General features: G+C 36.0%; 1 protein-coding gene and 1 pseudogene across 2 annotated transcripts in view; one reads left to right on the top strand and one right to left on the bottom strand.

Moving 5' to 3' along the window:
• Positions 1-17,938, bottom strand: part of lt (vacuolar protein sorting-associated protein light) — a 111,783-nt gene that overhangs the window by 36,658 nt on the left and 57,187 nt on the right. For both annotated transcript variants that reach the window (XM_089093683.1, XM_089093694.1), the window contains exons 8-10: positions 16,402-16,507; positions 9,286-9,437; positions 8,046-8,203 (exon numbers count right to left, since the gene is read on the bottom strand). In XM_089093683.1, coding sequence (XP_088949809.1) covers positions 8,046-8,203; positions 9,286-9,437; positions 16,402-16,507 — 416 coding nt within the window. The remainder of the gene's footprint in view (positions 1-8,045; positions 8,204-9,285; positions 9,438-16,401; positions 16,508-17,938) is intronic.
• Positions 1,144-2,975, top strand: LOC148956036 (palmitoyltransferase ZDHHC15 pseudogene; annotated as a pseudogene).

Below are 17,938 nucleotides of genomic sequence, written 5' to 3'. Positions count from 1 at the left end.
GTGGTGGGGGGGGGGGGGTTCAAACCCCGTAACCCATGCCTGAAAACGGTCTTGAAATCAATATTTACAGTGGAGACAAAGCCAATCTGATGGCAGTTTTAAACAAGAAAATAAACAATCCAGCTGTAACCTAGTAAAAAGCGAATCACGGTCTGGCGACAAATATTTTTCCCGCAACATTATTTTGAATCAGGTAATGTTCATTGAGACTCGCCAAAACAGCAATTTGTAGTTACAAACAGAAAGTTTTAGACAATATTGAAGAAGATTTGTTCTTTTTAGTCCTTATTTTGTTTTGTTTTACTCCGCCTTCTTGGTCAAATTTTTACCAATAACTTGTCAGCATAAATTAAAAATGTGGTCTATGTTTTGACAAGCAATTCAAAAGAAAAAACTATATTTTATATTTGTGATTTATAGAATAAAAATCAAGCAATAAAAGTCTACATTTTTAGAATCAGAAGAAAATCAGCTGTCTGTTAAATGTGAATAAAACTGAAACACTAAAAGGATATATACATCAAAATAGGATAATTGGTATTTCCAAAAAGAGGTCCTTGTAGATAAGTCAATACACTAATAATTTCAAGTGTTTGATCTTAAATAATTTGAATAAAAACTATATTAATGTATAGCTTAGATTATTAGCTTTTCTCTGATATATGCAATTCTTCTCAATTCCTCGTTGGTAACAAAATGTGAGGGTTTTAGTCTTACATAGTTTTACTCAATTGGAAACAGTTTTATTTTTTTACCCTAAATAAAAAAGTAAAGAATATTCGGTACTTATGTATTATACGAAAAACACTCGAGAATTTTGATCACGAACATGAGACATTACCCGTTTTTCACGGTGTTAATACGAGACAATTAGCTTCAGCTCGCTGGGAAAATACACTAGCTATATTTTAATAAAACATTTAGTTGGTATTTTGGTTAGGTTAGGTTAGCTTAGGTTACGTATTTAATATAATACGGTCTGGGCGGGCCACCTTCCATAATTCTTTGCTGTAGTTTTCATGGTTTTGTTAATAAAGTATTATATTTTCATCATGTTTTGTTTTATTTAGCCAAACTTCCCTTTTCGAGTGTTTATCGTACATTGCATAAGTAACGAATAATGAAATGAATTTGAAATGAATAATGAATATGCTATATAAGAATAATGAAATGAATAATGAATTTGCTATAATGACAAATTACCAGGTTTCAGATACTCTCAGTTGGTTTCTTACTTGGGAAGGAAGATGGCTGTAAAATACTTTCCATATTTTGGTGGAACAGCCAGAAGAGTTCCAACTTTCCTATCGGTTCCGTCACATAACGAAAAGTATTTTCCTGCCATCTTCCTTCTCAATTAAAAGACCTACTAAAAGGATATAAAAACCGACCATATTGTTTCAAAACATGTGTGTTCTTTAATTTGTATTTAACTAAAACCAGAGCTAATAGGTGTGTCCTGTAGTTTCAGTATTTAAATTAAAAGAGCAAAACCTATTTATAGTTTTCTAATCGTTTTACAACATTTCCATCTATATATCTCTAATTATTTATCACTTCATCTGTCTGTCTGGATGCCCTGATTGGATGCTGAACTATTCAAGCTACAAATATAAAATTATTATAGGATATTTTTAAGGCCATGAGAATGCGAGCTAAGATATACAAATTCCAAAGTATAAGAAAATTGTAAACTGTAAATGTGACGTCATGATACAAATGTTAGTCGTATAATGTCATTATATAAATATCCTCATGTATTTAAACTATTTTCAATAAAAACACAATTCCATAAATATTTTCATACATTTTAACAAGGAACTTCGTAAAAGAAAAGAGAACCCACACATTGGCGGCTGCGAAAAACAAACAAAAACAACTCTCTTGGACATTTGTACAATCATGTTGTCACTAGGAGAATGGCGGGCACACATTTAGAGATGTGTATATAATCTCAAAAACCATGAGTTATAAAATCTGTCATTATTATTAAATGGATTCCAGTATTAATTACTGTAGTACTTGCTGCCTGGTCTTACTATGCTTACGTGATCCAATCATGCCTACTTTCTGTGCAAAATCCTGTGCAGAAAGTGTTATACCTAGCATTCTACCATTTATTCTTTATTATGTTATCCTGGTCATACTCGCAGACCATTTTCACACCAGTAGCGCGGGTTCCAAAAGAGTTTACACCTCCGGCAGACATTGATTTTGCGCTTCACCATGCAGAATCACAGCAGCAACGAAAAGACATATTAGAAGAGTTTTCTAGGAACCTTCCTGTTGTAACAAGGTCCCACGAGGGAGTTCGTTTCTGCAAGGAATGTAATCACATTAAACCAGATCGAGCTCACCACTGCAGAGTCTGTGAATGCTGCGTTTTGAAGATGGATCATCACTGCCAGTTGATAAATGCATGCATTGGATGGTCCAATTACAAATTTTTCATTTTGTTTCTTGGATACGCTACCCTCTATTGTCTTTATATTTCCCTAACTTCATTCCCTTATTTTACAGCCTTTTGGAAGAAGCAAGTTGAAGAAGGATTTGGGGAATTTGACACCTTATTTTTAATTGCTACGATCTTGTTCTTTAGTTTTCTCTCGCTGTTTTCATATCATATTTATTTACTTCTCCTCAATCAATCTACTTTAGAGTCATTGCAAGCTACTGTCTTCAATTTGGGACCAGATAAAAACGGTTTTCATTTAGGAAAACTTAAGAATGTAGCTGAAGTATTCGGTGACGATATGAAATTCTGGTTTCTTCCCATATTTACCAGCAAAGGCAACGGTGTCAGCTACCATCAGAAAACATTTGGTGAGGAGGAGTCTAATTTACTTCGTCATGGACAAAATGCTTCATCAGATGAAAGTGAATTACACAGTTTAAATCATTTCACTCAGTCACTTGATACTTCCAAAATAGTCATAAGCCCTGAGTATACGTCTTTACTTATTGAAACGGTTTGATTTCTGAACGTCAGCTGTCAGAACGTTAGAACATCCCCACTATGGGCACTGAGTAAAGAACGATGCACCTTTCATGTGTTTTCTTCTTTCTTATTTTTTTCTTCTGATAACTTTGTGCAGAATTATGCTTATGAAGATCCAACATGTTTCCTTCCGGCTCAAAGCACAGTACAGTGAGTGTTGTACTTGGTATTTTAACATTTTTTCATCATTATGCTATATTACTGATTCTAACAGAACATTTTCCCACCAGTCACGCAAGCTTAAACAAGTTGGAACCTTCAGCAGATTTTGCTAAGATTAAAGTGCTTTGAAAGTGCAAAAGTCATACTTTCTTCACAAAGGTGGTTCTAAGCTTGATAACGAAAAAGGACCAATTATAATCCTTCTGCTGTTTTCCAAAATATTTGAACAATTCTGCATAAAAGGTTTTATGAGAACTTATGGAAACGGGGATTTTACATTAAACCCAGTTTGGCTTTAGGAAAAAATCACTTGATGTCAGACGCCGTGCATTCCATCTCTGAATAAATGCTTCGAACCCGGTGAAATTTCTTTGACTATTTTTATCTGTCTGAATTTAGAAAGGCGTTTGATATACAAGATTTTAAAACTTTATTTCACCGTCTGGAGGCCTTGGAGTTCATAGTAACAACGTGAAGTGGTTGGCTGGTTTTCTAAATACTAGATCTATTCAAGTTGCATTAAAATGGTGTTTGTTCCTCTACTATTCAATTTAAGTGTGGTGTCTCTTTTGGGACACCTTCTGTACCTTGTGTATGGTGATTCACTGTGACTTTACTAACCAGAGTGTTTTTTCACGACTCTTGCAGATGATGCTGCTTGAACTGTTGATGTCGATCGGTGTTGATGTCTAGTCAATCTGTTGATGATTTGTTGGTGAAAGAAAAAAAGTTTTAAAGCCGTTTTATATATTTAAAAATTTGAGCTTTTTGTCAGGAAAATTAAGAAAACTAATTTTTGACTTTAAGGAGAGTTGGTAAGCCGCCAAGTGATGGTAGAGGGATATTTTTTAATCACAAGCCTCTGTCACAGTACATGAATTGAGTTATTTGAGCTCTCAGCTAAAAATGCTAGAGGTTTGGAAATTTCACGTCGGTAAGGCATTTTTATTATTATCAGTTCTATTATTTTTGTATCATACTATTGTTGTGTCTCACATTTTTTTATAGTTGTGTCCTCTAGTGTAGAACTTTGTATGCAAAATTTTAAAAGAGTGCAGATTCTACAAAATACACCAGTAAGTCTTCTTGGTAATTATATAGAAAACGTGAACGAACCCACATCGTATTTAAAGAAATCCTGAGTGCTTACAGTGGTAAATCCAGGGGGTGAGGGGGCACCCCCCCTAACGTAGTCTAAAGTAGTGTAATTTACTTAATTAACGCAAGTTTGCGTTAATTAAACTTGCTCCTAACGCAAGTTAATCGGATTTACCTATTTTGTGCCCCCCCCCCTAAAACAAATCCTGGATCCGCCCTTGAGTGCTTAGCTACGGGAAACTACGCGTGTCGTTTCCAGAGAATAAACTTGGCAAAATTACAATATTTGGCCTAGCGAGCGATCCCTAAAAGCTCCTAGCTGCTAAGACGACCAACACCAGACATGACCGTCTATTCTGCTATCAAACAAACAGTAACAAGTATTATGGCATGAAAGCAACGAGCAACATCAAACCCTAAGACGAGCATAATGTATCCCGTATAGAAGGGGGGCTACTCCCTCCTCAAGCCACTTCTCCTTGTTGCCGTAGAAACTGCGAAGGATACTGATTCAATCGGAAATTGAGAATTCTAGTGTCATTTTAAAAGTCAAAAGTGATGAGAGAGCAACCAGCCCCCGTCATAGAACCTTTTTTTCCGGTCCTTGTATACCCGTTAAGGACACATGATGAGCATTTCCAGGTAGCCTCTTTGTTAAAAATAGTTGAAAACATCAATAAATATGCGTTCTAGGATGACCTAACCCCAAAAGCCCCTGGTATAAGAGCCATAAATTTCTTCGAACTGTTAATTCTTTACACATAAACTTTATAACAGAAAAAGAGGAGAGGGCGCGTTTGACCCCGAAAGCCCCGTGGCGTAAAAATTTCGATTATTATTCTCTTAGTAAAAAGATCATCAATATTCTGCTATGGGGAGGGGGAGGCTTAGGGGCCCAGAAATAAGCCACCCAAGCTTTTTTTCCCTGATCAATTTTGAACTTACAGCATTAAGTCCTTGTACCAGGGAGACTAATGTACAAAAAATCAAACAGTTCGTGATAACGAACTTTAAATAAGGAGCGACTCGGCTCAATAGTAACCAAAACTCTAAAAAACAGAATTTTGATATCAATAGATGCATCAAAGGAATCAAAATTCCTGGACTTTTAAGGGGGTGTTTTCCCACTTTTCCAAAAATCACGCAAATTTTTTCAGGCTCGTAAATTCTGACGCGCAGAACTAAACTTGATGATTGTTAGATATGTCGAATCACCATAATAAGCCTATTCCTTCGATGTGTCTACTAACATTGCAAACTCGTTTTTTATGACTTCAGTCACTTTTTAGCCGGATCACTTTTTACTTAAAGCTAACTACCGCAGACTGTTTGATTCCAAAAATATAAGATTCATCAAGTTTAGTGTTTTTGGTGGGCAAACTTCGAACCTAAATTAATTGAAAAACGTACAGAAATTAAATAAAAAAACAAGTTTTTTTTAACTGAACGTAAGAAGCTACATTAAAACTTAATAAGAACAATTATTCCGTATATGAAAGGGATTTCCCCTCCTCAACGCCTCGCTCTTTATTCTAGTTTTTATTGTTTTAAAAAGTAGAGCTGTGACAAAGAGTCAAACTTTAGCGTAAAGAGCGAGGCACTAAGAAGGGGACAGTCCCTTTCATATACAGAATAAGTTCTGTTCGTTTTAAGTTTTATTGTCGCTCCTTACTTTCAGTTAAGAAAAACTTGTGTTTTTTTATTTAATTATTCAAAGGATTGTCCATTTGAAATTGGTCCATTCTCTAACAAATGTGGCTTAAAAGGGGGCTGAATTGCTTCGATTTGTCTGGAAAAAATGAAACCTTGCGCCAAGGAAACCCCGATGCAGAAGGAGAACCAAAATTAAATATTGGTTCCTTTCAAAATGCAGCTAATAAACAGGGCCAGAAAAGTACCAAAAAACATTTCCCCACCTGCTTAAATGGAAAGGTATATCTTCTAAACATCGGAGGGGGCTCATTGGACTGGAAATTGAAAGTTCTAGTGTCCTTCTTAAAGGTCAAAACCTACTAGAGGACAATCGGCCTCCCTCGTGGTTCCTTTTCTGCTATCCGGCCATCCTCTAACCCCTAGGATATGAAATCAAAATTCTGAGATATTTATTTTGTTCGAAAACTTCAAAATAACTAATAAATTTGCCTTCGGGGTTGATACTGCCCCCAGAGCCAAAATTTTAACCTTTATCTTACCCTTGTATAATAACTTCCCCCTCAGACACATGAAAAAAGATTTAAAATAAAAATGTAAAAATAAGCGCTATAGGAAATTCTATACCACATATTTAGCCCACATTTTGGAATATCGGTCAAAAAGTCCAAATTCCTTCTTTTCTTCATTAACTTTTCTTGTCATGCTTTCTCTATGGCTGCTCAATTTTATTTGTACGGAGGATTCTCCGAGGGGGGAGTTTTCCGAATTCCCGGAAAATACCGACAGAACATTTTATTGGTATTTATCCTAAATTCCGCAGCTTTTCAACGAAGGTTCTCTTAGGAAACTTCCTATATTTATAAAATTTACTAGAGGAAATTTGTCTTCCAATGTGATACGGCAATCAAAATTCACACGGCTGTTCTTGATCTGATTTCTTTGTCGGAACTTTTTAAATCGCTATGCCTCTGCAAAATTGCAAAGCCTATCTTTTTGGCAAACACTGGGCAGACACTAGGCCAATCCTATTCCCTTTGATTTGGGGGATGACTACCTTTGATTATCTAGCATATTTTTGTATTTTTCTTTAGGGATAGGATTGTAACAAATTTGGAAACTTAAGCATACCTTCTTCTTTACGCATGCCTGTGTTGTGATATTAGAATATAATGTGGGAATTCCCGCCACGGTTGCCACCCGGTGAAAAAAATCACTAGATTTTAGTGATTTTTTGGTTGATTTAGTGATTTTTTGGTTGATTTGGTGATTTTCTTCAATAATCTAGTGATTTATGTGCTGATTTAGTATTTTTTTGGTTTATGCAATATAAAAAGTTACAAGAAATAGTGACAAATTACTAGGGGTGGCCACCCTGATTCCTACTCCTTTACTTTCATTTCAAATTTGGGACTTCCCCTACGCACATGCCTGTGCTGTAGTATTAAAGAAAAAAAATGTGGGAATTTGATCTTTCAACTATACTGAACAAAATGGCTATCTTAAAATTTAGATCAAATAATTTTGGGAAAAGAATGGACGTGGGAGGGGCTCAGTTGCCCTCCGATCGTTTTGGATTATGATCGACTTTTCAAAATCAAACCACATGGTAGGCATATTTCATAGTCAAAGAACGTGAAATAAAAGTAAATGAGTTCCTGTATTGTGATATTAGAATAGAATGTGGGAATTCCTACCAGGGTTGCCACCCGGTGAGCAAAACAACTATGATTATGATGGCCCTATGGTATAAAAAAATACTAAATCAGCACATAAATCGCTAGACTATTGAAGAAAATCACTAAATCAACCAAAAAGTCACTAAAATATAGGGATTTGCTCACCGGGTGTCAACCCTGGTAGGAATTCCCAAATTCTATTCTGATATCACAACACAGGCACTCATTTACTTTTATTTCACGTTCTTTGACTATGAAATATGCCTACCATGTGGTTTGATTTCGAAAAGTCGAACCAAGTCGTGAGAAGTCAATAGACTTTTCATTGCTCACAGTTTACTTAACTCTCATATTGAAACACATCCCATCGCATTATTTTTAATAAGAATTGTTAGTCACCCTCCTCTCTATGGCAACCTAATGCGACTGGATGCATTAATAGAAAAAATATCACTTACATCGGAATCACTGTGAAGAAATTCAATAAGGACTGCTTCATAAACAGTTGAGCTTAAAATTCCATTGCTATCAAGAGGGAGACAGTGACAAATGGCACGAAGTTGCTTCTTCTCTGAGAACTTCGAAAATTCCTGTTCCCATAATATTTTGTCCTTACCTGCAAAAAAAAAGGTAAATTTTCATCGTTACATGCATTTTAATCCTAAATAATCGCTCCTTTACTGAGCCGTACTAGCCGAGTGGATAGTGCACTAAACTTACAATCCTGCTCCCGTGATGACCGAGGCTCGAGTCCTAGTGTCGTTGATTATTTGGTTTAGAACAGGGATTATTGGTTAGACTCTATAAGGTCATCCAGAGTGGACCCAGCTTTAAATGGGTACCTGGAGAAAACACAGGAAGCGTCAAATGATTAACCCCACACCAGACTTTGCACTACTAGCCGAATGCAGAGAATCGTGGCAGCACATACCTAAGCTACGTGGACCATTGGTCAGCACGCGAAAAAGTATAAGTAATAGTACCGAAACTGATCACTGTTATCGCACCTATTTTTATATTTTTGTCTGGTTGCCTCACAAACACCTCTCATAGCTATATTTTTGGCAGAAGACTTCATTACATTCTAGTGTAACTTCTTAAGGTAGATTTAAAAGTACAATAAGAATACTATAGTCACACGTTTTTTGTGATTATGCCCAACAGCATTTACAATAGCTGTCGAAATGTGACTATTTTTAGCTATTGTGACTGAATGTTCACTAGTGTGTAATTACTATTTCATTGCATGCTTTATTGGTACTTTCTGTGAAAATTTCTGGGCAATAAACTTCATTAAAGTTCAGAAAAGAATTTTCCCTGTGCAGAAGAAACAGAAGCACTTCACATTTACCGAATCTAAACATTTTTTTTAATAATACATACCAAGCATAATTATGTCCAAGTAGTTCTGGTTATTGGGGTGCCTCCTAATTTGTATTCCCAGTGTATTTCTTAAAACTTCCATTTCAAGCTAATATACTTAATTTCAACATCAGTGCTGAAATCTGAGCAATCTATGAAATCAGTACTGTATCAGTGCTCCATTAGAAAATTTCTCAGCAAATTTCGAAGAAAATACCCAATTAAAAATGCAACAAAACCCCAACCTACCTTTTAGCTGCAAAGATTGAAAAACATCCTTTTTAAATAAGGGGAGACACTTCACCCAAAAACAGGTAAATTAATTATTATTCTCACCCAATACTTGCTCACAGACACTTGCTGCTTTCTCATAATCATCCTTATCCAGCAAAAAATCTATATAGGAACGACCAATAGAAAGACGACTATATTTCTTTAAGTTGCGACCAGATGGTTGACTCACATCATGTAGTGCATCTTCAAACATCCTAAAAACATGTTGAATCATCATTGTATAGTCATATCACAATATTCACCCATGAAAAACCATTACAAAATTGTTAGAATTACAGACGTTAAACGCTAGACGGTGTTTACAGCCGCAACAGCCCCCCCCCCCTCCACCCTGTCTAATACTCAATGTATTTTCAAAAGCGCAGTTCATTTCTTCCCACCACTTGTTAACTGATTGTCGGTAAGTTAGATAGATAGAAGATAGATAAACTTTTATTTTCACCAAAATTTTCATGGCACTGCCAAATTTCTTTGGTATAGTCACATTAAAAGGTAAATACATAAAAAACGCTAATCAATCCTCCTGATTTTCGTTATACATTTTTACAAAACTAGGAATAAAACTTTTCGCTAACCGCTGATGGGCACAGCGTACCAGCTGAAGTTTCTCAACAGGCATTGCAACCCTGCGCGGGAGTCGTTTTGTTGTGGATAGAGGGGGGAAAAGGGTTTTGTTCATTAGATGGATGAGAGATTTTCTTCCGAAATCCATGCAGAGTTTCTCTCTTCTTTTTTTCAGAATTCGCTTTTTAAACTTTGTCAGCAGCTCTTCATACGACATTTGTGCCTGCTTTGACACTATCATTACAGCTCTTTTCTGAACTCTCTCGAGGCTGGCGCTTTGCTCAGCCGTCAGTCCAAAATGACATACAGGAGCTGCACATTCCAGAATTGGGCGAGCAAAAGATGTAAATATTCGGAGGAGATGATCTGGAGGGGCGCCATGTCTCGACATAAGCTTTAGCATCTGCAGCCCAGCATTACCCCTTTTTACTGGACTGGTTGTGTTTGCTTCCTATTTTAAATCACTGGTAATAATAACTCCCAAGAGTTTAATCTTACTAACTTTAAGAGAATCAGAGATAGTTGGTAGAAAATTTGGTTCAGAAGGATTGAAAAATTAAATAGTTAAGGTAGAAGATTTAATGTCATTTACTGTCATATTTGAAATGGAAGCTTTAGTCTTTACGTTATCAATTAAAATTTGAGCTTTGCTACCTTCATTTGCTTCCCAAATTTCTGCAGGGGTAAGGTCGTCAAAATATTTCCAGCGGTCTTCACAATCATTAGCAATATCATTGATCATAACTAGAAAAAGGATAGGACCCAAAAAGGTAACTTGCGGCACACCAAAAAAAAACTGGCTCAGGTTCAAAGAAAGACTTCCTATATTTTAAACTTTAAAATATAAAATTATATTATTTTAAAATAAATTTTAAAATAAAATTTAAAATATTTAAAATTTATATTTTAAACCCTGAATGATTTTCACAACAGCAGGATTCACTCTAAAATCAACTAAAAGCTTAGACATTAAATATCGATATAATCAATCAAATCGAATTTTTTTTTAAAAATCAATTGTTATTAACTTTAGCCATTTACCAGGCTCATCAACATGCTTAAAAATAAAATTTAAAAGACTGACTAGATAATGGGATATTGATGTATTCTTTCTGTTACCGTACTGATGAGGATCAAGGAGGGGTTCGACTTCAGCTTTTAGCCAATTTGCTACAAAACTTTCGTACATTTTGCTGAACAGGGGGGTCGATGGTGTGATTGGCCTCAAACCATCGAAAGTAAGTCCAGTATCTTTTTTAGGGATTGGAGTAACATACCCCGTTTTCCATATCTGTGGGTAAACTGAAGAAGTTGAAATTCAATTAGACAATTTGTGGTAGTGGCTTCTTCAATTTGTCAGAAAATGCTTTTATAAGTTCAATCAGAATAGCTATGGGAGTTATACTAGTTCTTTTAAGTTTCTTTATTTTACAAAAACTTGATAATCAGAAATAGTAGGTAAAGATACGCCATCATGTGGAATTTTCTGACACTCTTGGTTCGTTTTATTTACATCAAGACGCGGGAAAGACTGGATTATTCTGGCCAAATGACCATTTAACTGTTTCATCTTTAGAATCTGAACAAAAATCAACACCACTAGGGGATTTTTCACAAATCCGTTTTATTTCCTTATACCACACGCTAGGCTTTGATTCAAAAATATTATCAATTTTTTTGTGGTAATACTCAGCCGCAGCTTTTCTTGTCATTTTACGTACTTTGTTGTGGAGTATATTAGCATTTCCTATTTTCCCTTCTTTTCTTAGTTGAATTTTATACTGAATCAAATCTTTAATTTCTTGGGTTATGTAAGGACAATATGTGTTGCACTGCTTGAAAGTTTTCACAGGAAAGCATTCTTCATATTTGCTTCTTAATACATCTTGCAAAAATTTAGTTTTTTCATCGGAGGACTCTAAAATTGCTACCTCATCCCAGGACTCGGATGTAATCCAATTTCCAAATTCTAGGAGACCCCTGTCAGAAAGAGGTCAGTAGGAAACTTTCTCAACGACATATTTTACTTTATACGAAGGCAGCAGAGCCCACTTTATCATGTAATGGTAGCTACCACCAAGGGAAGGTAGGTCTTGAGGTTCATTATAATATTCTGACAAATTTGTGCAAATTACGTCGAGTTTAGTATTATCTTTAGTAGTCGGAAACTTTAATGTTTGCTTGAATCCTTGAATTCTGAGGAAACTTTCAATTCTTAGATCGTTCTTATCACCAGTAACACAAATTCCAACATTCGGGAATAATAAAATCAACACACAAATCTTACTTTTCAGCAAAGACCTTTTTTTGGAAAGATACCATACTAGGTGAGCAATAAAACACTCCAATAACAATACCAGTTACAGATCTCGGAAGGTTTTTTGGTCGGATCATAATCCAAATCATTTCGTCATCGTCATCAATATGGGGAATCTGCACAAGCCACGGCGCCAACTGCTCATGTACAAAACACGCTAGGCCGCCACCTTTCTTGTCCAACGTATTATTATGATGTCTGAGTCCAATAAATTGTTTTTTACCTTGTATTGTAAGATTCTCAGGACTTTATTTATGTACTTTTGTAGCTATAATAATATCAGCTCCGGTACCATGAACATAACCCTCAAGCTCTCCCATTTTATCAATTTTGAGACTTTCCGCATTTAAAGTTTAAAAAAAAGGAAAATGAAAATGTGATTGAGGGACTTCCTTTTCAACAACTTTACGTTTGTTTACTTTCGTCTGTTTTGGGAAAGTCTGTTTAGGCGGGAGAGAAACTTCAGACTCATCTATTTCAATAACTAGGCTATCTGATTCACCATGAAGGGCTGCAAAACGGCTACGGGACGGAAACGGTGAAAAAGGAGCAGAAAACATATTAGCGTTCGTCTCACTATTTGATGTTTTAGAAACTCTGTATAGAGCTATTACGCGTGGATCGTTCTGCATGATATCTGAAAATTTCGAAAATGGTTTTTCCAGGGCATGGTGGGAAGAGGTGGGGGAGAAGTGCGTATGGGAGGGGGAGGAAAACTGAAGGAGGGTACTAAAGTAGGGGTATTCAGGGTGGGGGGGGGGGCTTTGGGGATTGCATTCTGGTGACTGAAAGTTTGGCAGAGATTCGAAACTATTTTTCGAAACTATTTTTGCAAGGTTGTCACTGACACCGGTAAGAGCGACCATCAGGGAGCGATAATAGCGTGCTCGTTGGCGCACGCCTCTTATTTTCCGAAGTCAGGAGTGACGTGAGCGAAAACGCATTCTCTATCAGTACAAGTTAAAACACTACACAAATCTACGCGGTCAAAACTACAATCATTTTTGTTGCAAAATTTTGATCTAAAATTTAAGCATATATGTAAAAACTGGTACTTTTTCTTTCGTCTACAAAACCCTCGTTCAATTCTTCTCTGCGAGAGTCGGAATGGGTGCACTTGCACTAGCTGTTGACGTATCACTAGGATTCATTTCGTCTGATAAGATCACACAGTCGTGGGCTACGCTTGGGCTAGATGTTATGTTTTGCACTTCATTATCAGGGTTAGCAACTTCATTATCAATTTTGGTTAGCAACAGCGATATCATTGTCCGTTTGCGTTGACATGGTAAATTGGTCCTGGGAAGTTTGCGAAGGGTCACAAGGGCGGGTTTCGACAGCCACCGAGATTTCTTGTTTCAGAAATCTTGGCTATAAGAAAGTCTTTAACATCCAAATGGCCTGTCAACACTTTTAATTTGATTGTTCGTCTCCTCCATTTCTGACAGAAACGTTCAGTTCCTTGTCCGGATTTCTAGATTTTCTGCTTGAGATGCCGATAAATTTGCTTCCAGGGTCTTAATTTTCTCGCTTAGACGGATTGTTTCGGATTCATAGTTAAGAATGTCTACACGTACCGGGGACGTCTTAGTCCCTTTCGGTAGCTCGGAGTTGGTTTCAGGTCCCGTAGTAATTTGTGGTGAAGAGGTGCCGATTCTGCTTCCTCTTACAGGTCTCTTCGCACTAGGCTTTTGTAGAGGATGAGATGCTTGTGACTTAGGAGTCACGAGAATTTTTTTTAGCATGACAGTCCATTCATAACCATTCACCGGAATGGTCCTTTAGCCCAATTTGGGCACATTTATTAACGCCTGTGTGGTACCAGCGGCCGCAACCTAACACGCATTGGACAGAATTTGTGATTACCAGCAGTCGCCACTCGGGACAATAATTCTTTGATTTTGACATATCACAGAGTGGGTGCGGGGTGAATTTGTATCATAGACGAAAGAAGGTTCGTAAAAAGAGAAACAGTGAATGGAAAAGCGAAAGGATCTTCAACCCAATCCGTGAAATTTTTATTCACACTTATTTAACAGCAACTGTGGTCATGCAATTAGTACTCCTTATAAAATATAGTACTATTGATCCAAAATTACAAACAATCTTGATCCAACAATCAAAATATAAATAATTTTCTGAAACTCAGTAGACCACAATACTTTTAATCCGTAGCAAAAAGTCTTTAAATGATCTCTTGATTAACTCCGATCACTTAATTAATTCAAGAACATACCAGACTTCAAATTTAATAAATCCAATCTAGTTAGATGTTTTCACCTTGAACTTGAAATAGCCAGCAAAACGGTAATCCGCTCATAAAAATGAATCCAAAATGAAAGTCCACAGGGAAATTACACAGGTTGAGCAAGGTTATATCCGAAAAAAACTATGGTGTTAACACAACGAAGTCTGAATCAATACTGATTCAGAATCAGTTAAATTCATTTAAATGCTGTTAGAATTTGTTAGAATTAGTTAAATACTGTTAGAACTCAGTTAGAATCAGTTAAATACTGAATCAGTTAAATTCATAAGAAGAAAAGAAGAAAACAGTTAAATTAATAAGAAGAAATAAGAAGGAAAGAGAAGAAAATTAATAAAAAGATTAATTTACTGAGTATATATAATTTGGGCAATATATTTGTCCATTAAGTGGAAGGCGTGGGGGGTAAAGTGAAGTAGTTCGAATTTAGGATTGATATGAGGGAGTATTTTAGAATGTTTTAAGGTACTTTCCAGAATTTTAGACCGTTTCCCTCCGGAAAGTGACACTACTAAATTGATCCCCCACCTGAAATTGGATTTACTTAGACTATAAATTCAGACATACCAAAATGTGATTGGGCACCCACTTCCTAAAATTACCAAAAATCGTTTCCTGACTTGTTTTCAAATGGATGGTCAGAGCAAAAAAGTTGTTACTAAGGATGCCCCACGATGAAAAAATTTCGGTTCTGACAATCGTTTTTGGCAATGTTTATTGGATCAGCATTGCCAATTTTTCAGAGACAATCCACAAACAAATGTGAAATGGAGCTTCGAAAGAATTTTCAAGAAATCTGGCATTCTCATTTGCGCTAAATCCTGGGAATTATCCTAATGATGTGTTTTGGTCTTATAGAACTGCAGGAGCTATAAATATAAAATGAGAAGAAATATTCAGGGCGAAGTTACGTTCTTTTGCGTTTGGACGTTACGAGATTTTCTCGTCATGTGGCAACCCTGGTACCCACTTCTCTGTTGATCCTCCATGTGAGAGTATGTTATGAGACGGTTTTTGGCAATTTTCGAAATCAGAAGTATACAAATGGCATATGTAAAACTGCAAATGTAAAACTTGTGTTTTACTCTAACTTATGAGCCCTTCATTGAAGGCATAAAACGAAATAGTAAATTTTATTAACTTCATAAATTAAAGTCTGGAGGGGGGGGATGCAAAGCTCCGGAAAATAAAATCGGCATATAATGCAGAAAATATAACAAATTACAGGAAAAATCGTACTATCACAAGATAAATATATTTCTACAGCATAGACCGTTAAATTATTAGCATTTTCAGGAGAAAAAAACGGGACAAACAAGGTCATGACGATTTGTGACGGTTGCGATAGTTGTGACGATTGTGACAAGTTGTGACAAGTATCGTCTCGACTTTAATAGGAATTTCAGCATTCCTTAAATGGAAGGTAGAGCATGTTCTTGTAGAATACTATACTGCTTGCCACATCAAAATTATTTGGGATCGGATTATTTCAGCAACACTTAGGCGGAATCTTTTTTTATCCCAACCAAAATAGGCCTATCATATTCAGTGACACCTCTGATCTAGGAGGTGCAAATGATCCGACAGCCCAGCCTTTGAATGCCTTGATAGTTCCCAGTTTCCTGAGGGTCCTTGGCTTTGCTGTGCATAAATTTCTATTTGAGTCAGAATGATTCCTGACTCTGGAATCTGTCCTAACGAGCTCCTGGTGATCCAGAACTCCCCACCACTTACTTTGCATAGACATCTCACAAAAAAATCTCAAAAAACGCATACAAATTTGTTTATATGCATTTTTGTTACGTTTTTACGAGTCAGACGAACATTTCAGTGGAGGGGGTTCAAACCCCTCTAACCCCCCCCCCTCTGGGTACGGCCTAGCGTGTCAGTGCTTGACCCTCAAATATAAGTTTTCCAGTACCATGAAAATACACATCTTATTTTAGCAGAAAACGATTACCTTAAATAATATAAATATTTAAAAAAAGGCAAAAATAGCAGAGAAACATACCCATGATCTAGAAGCCACTGAATGTGATCTTCTGCATCTCTTTGCCTTGCTATGACGACACTTTTGGGACTAACAAGGAAGAAGCAGTTTTCTTCAGAGAGACAAACTGAAAAATGAAAACTGAAAAATTTGGGTTTTTGAACAGGTCGTGTAAATATTTTTCTAGCTGTTTTGAAGTACAAAACACCTGTAACGAAGACCTACTTCTATCTTACGTAACGTAACTTAAGCCTTTGGTGACTTTTTTGTTCAACTTAATAAAATTATCCCATTTTAAAATGTCCCCAATTTTTACTATATATCTGTTTAGTAAAATTTGTCTGTTTAGTAAAATTGTAAAATTGATTAATTGGAATTTTAACAGGTTTAACAGGTTTAATTTCATTAAACCTGTGGTTACGAACCTACGCCACGTACTTTCAAGAGCAAACACTCTGTAAGTCATCGGACCCTTCACCCTGATGAACTCTTACCATTGTTACCTAATGAACTATTCACAAAGTTTATGATTTGGTGACCTTTTTCTAACGACCCTGGGTGGCTTCCTGTGGTTACGAACCGTTCTTGTTACGAACGGTATAGTAAAAAAAAATATCTGTTTAGTAAAATTGTAAAATTCATTAATTTGTCTAACATTTCTTACCTATATGACCTTATCTTAATAGCTCAAGTAGCTGCAACTAGACTTAACAGCTTATTAACTTATTTTGTGTAAAATTGTTGTATATGATTTAGTAGCTTAACGTAGTAGCTGAAGCAGCTTAGAAGCTTATTTTTTTAAGATGTCTTTATATGAATATTACTTCATATTTTCAAGTTGAAAATAGTGAGTCGTATTTTCAATTTCAAGAATATAGGTTTGCCTAATTTCAATTTGCCTATAGGTATAACTTCTGTTCGGTTATACCCGTACTGTCACCCTGCAGCACAAAATTTACAAAATTACAAAAAAAAAATCGAAATCGAAGGTAAGTTTAAGTAAATTTATACTCCTCATTCCCCAAAGCTCCTTTTATGGTTTATGTGGGAGTTCAAGGAGAATTAAGAATTTCAGATATAAAAACTTGATTTTTCAGGGTTCAAGCACACTCCCCTCGCCTGAACAAAACACCGACTGGCCCTCCTTTACAATCGATGATATGCAATTCTACGCCGCTTTTACCAATACATAAACGAATCGTTTTAGTTGAATATTAAATAAAAAAAACAAGTTTTTTTAACTGAAAGTAAGGAACGACGTTAAAACTTAAAACGAACAGAAATTATTCCGTATATGAAGGGGGCTGTCCCCTCCTCAACGCCTCGCTCTTTACGCTAAAGTTTTTTTATTGTTTAAAAAAATAGAGTTGTGAGAAAGTCAAACTTTAGCGTAAAGAGCGAGGCGTTGAGGAGGGGACAGCCCCTTCATATACGGAATAATTTCTGTTCGTTTTAAGTTTTAACGTCGTTCCTTACTTTCAGTTAAAAAAACTTGTTTTTTTTATTTAATTTTTTGAACGTTTTTGAATTAATGCAGGTTTTGATTTTGGCTCACCAG

Source organism: Artemia sp. Qi Xiang Cuo, chromosome 1, assembly GCF_049724085.1.
Source record: "Artemia sp. Qi Xiang Cuo chromosome 1, ASM4972408v1, whole genome shotgun sequence".
Lineage (NCBI taxonomy): Eukaryota > Metazoa > Arthropoda > Branchiopoda > Anostraca > Artemiidae > Artemia > Artemia sp. Qi Xiang Cuo.
The sequence above is the reverse complement of the archived record's forward strand: the minus strand, read 5'-3'. Positions and strand labels throughout refer to the sequence as shown.